Raw genomic sequence first — 2,500 nt, 5'->3', positions numbered from 1 at the left:
CGGATGCTCTACGACTAAGCTATAAAGGACTCGTGGGCGCTAAGCCACTAAACTAGGCTCTGGTGACAATTGTCCCACTAACATCGGCAAGGGCTGAAATTGCCGAGACGGTGCGTTCTTGCTATTGAAATGAATCAGTGACATGGAAAGCAGTAGATGAAATGAAGATTTCAAGAAGACGATATATTGTGAAATAATTATCCTTTCATTTCATCTACCGAGGCAAGAGAACGGATCCCCATGCCCCATCATAGCTTTTAAAAATATATTTTTCGATTCGCACAGCTGTTTTAAGTTCTCGTTCCCAATGACGCGCATGTTTAAAATTTCATTACGTCATTACATCTGGCCAATCAGGTGCCTCTCTAAAAATAGCTGCGTAGCTAAAATAGATCATTCGAGGGGGCCCATGTATTGGATCCGTTCTCTTCCCTTATGACAGAGGTAAACAATTTCCATCTCAGTTATTCATTTCGATAGACAGTCTGTAGTTCGAGTTATTTTGCTTCTCAATCGATGCATTTATCAATGGTGACTCGAGGATACTTTTATCGTCTGTTAAGAATTTTCTTAAACGTGGACTGAAAAGAGTTCGTACGATTCAAGCGACTGCTAAATACTTTTTCGCAATCGAGCCGTAACCGTTGCTCCCCATCCCCCCCCTCCCTGCGTAGGCTACTAGACAGAGTACCCTAAGTCTTCCATAAGAATAGAAATAGAAATGTTGCATTCGTTTTTTTCACCAATCCCATAATACAGTTCATTTTGGGGGGTTATTTGCATTAAAACAATGGATATCCAGTTCAATTTAGCATGATACAGTCCCAAGAGTAAAAAACTGTATTGTGTTTATGCAAAGAACCCACCTCCCCAAATAAGAAGAAGTGTTACATTAACCCATTCATCCCTGAAGCGGACTCCACTGACCATTAAAATAGTCTGGCTTTAGACAAATTAAAATCTTCAAGATTTCCAGCTGTTGTTAAAATTACCTCTTCTTGAGTAAGATTGTAAGCTTCATCATAGTGAAAAACTTTGGCACTATCTGCAAAAATTCCTCTTATCATGTTGTAACCAGCGACCACCATCCTAAAATCAAAGATAGAAATTATTAACTGTCATGATAATCGTCGAGGAAGCTTCAATGATTTTCTTTTTTAACATTCCCAAAAATTGTGCAGATATTTCGCATCATTCTTTTAAAATTCTTTTATGCTGGCCTTGTTCATACCTATCATACGGGCAATCAGACCTTCCCACAGTGGTATCCACGTGATCAGAGAAGAGCCAATAAAATCGTTCGTCCGTTGCAAGTCTGATATTTTGCCAACTAGACTTGGTGACGTAACTGCAACCGGCGTTAAAATCACCCAGCAATATGACGTCTTTTAATTTCCATCGTCGAACGATGTCGTCATATACATCGACCAGTCGGCTGATCTCGGAAACAGCTTCGGAAGGTGATGTGTGTATGCCGACCATTGCGAAGTCGTTCACATCTGAATAAAACAGAACATGATAAAAGTGCTGCAAGTTGATATTTTGAACTAAATCCTGATGAAATTGACCTCTTAAGACACTATTATGTTTTCATCAAAATGATATTAGCTTGAGGACAACTCCCTCCCCTTGCAGAGCTTGTTTCCTCCCTTCCTCAATGAGCTGTCATCCTTAGGTCAAGCTCCAGAATTTTTGCGATAATTTAATTAAAGACTAGTAATAATTTCGGATTATTGAAGTGCGTTCGACAGTCGCTTTGGAAGCAAAGGAGAAGGTTAGTGAGAGAAACAACTAACAGTTTTGAGGTACATGATCGCCTTTTGCGCATATGACGTATCGATGAAACTGCCATGTTTTATCAAACGTCAACATCCATTCTCTATATATATATATATATATATAGGCAGAATATAAAGGTTTACACCAACAATGGACTCACAGCAGAAGGATCCAGAGGATACAGTACCACCACGTGAATAAATAAGCAAATACTGAGTGAAAATAGTGGGGTAAACTTCTAACTGGTCTGACTTGGTTTCACAACGTTTCGGCTATTCAGCCTTCTTCAGATGAAAGTTAAAATCTAAAAACTAAAAACTATTTACAATGGCTGCGTGTATTGGAAGTAAAGGCTTATATAGGCAACTTAATTAAAGAATACAAAGAGGTTTTAATTACAATAGTTAAAATAAAAGCAAGTGTCAAAAGTTACGCGACAAGCCAAACGTAACGAATTTCCCGCAGAAGGCCTCTAAATGTCTGAATGATCATAATGGGAGCCACAACAAGGTCCCAAAGCAGGGCCCTTAAACAATGCCGTAAAAAAATAAAAATAAATAAAAAAGCAGAATACTCCAATGGGGCCCATGAACGCGGCAAGCAAGTCGCACAACAATTGACAAATGCATACATAAGAAACTGGACAGGTCACAATCATTCACAAAGCAAGAACAGGTGAAAAGGTCAAATTAGTTGTGATAATTAATACGATTTTTGGAGC

General features: G+C 38.8%; 1 protein-coding gene across 2 annotated transcripts in view; it reads right to left on the bottom strand.

The window, feature by feature from the left end:
- Window positions 1–2,500, bottom strand: part of LOC138040222 (deoxyribonuclease-1-like) — a 17,031-nt gene that overhangs the window by 5,291 nt on the left and 9,240 nt on the right. For both annotated transcript variants that reach the window (XM_068885988.1, XM_068885993.1), the window contains exons 7-8: window positions 1,232–1,499; window positions 993–1,089 (exon numbers count right to left, since the gene is read on the bottom strand). In XM_068885988.1, coding sequence (XP_068742089.1) covers window positions 993–1,089; window positions 1,232–1,499 — 365 coding nt within the window. The remainder of the gene's footprint in view (window positions 1–992; window positions 1,090–1,231; window positions 1,500–2,500) is intronic.

The sequence above is a fragment of the Montipora capricornis genome, chromosome 1, assembly GCF_036669925.1.
Source record: "Montipora capricornis isolate CH-2021 chromosome 1, ASM3666992v2, whole genome shotgun sequence".
NCBI classification, from domain to species: domain Eukaryota; kingdom Metazoa; phylum Cnidaria; class Anthozoa; order Scleractinia; family Acroporidae; genus Montipora; species Montipora capricornis.
Note: the sequence above shows the minus strand (reverse complement) of the source record. Positions and strands in the feature narration are given on the sequence as shown.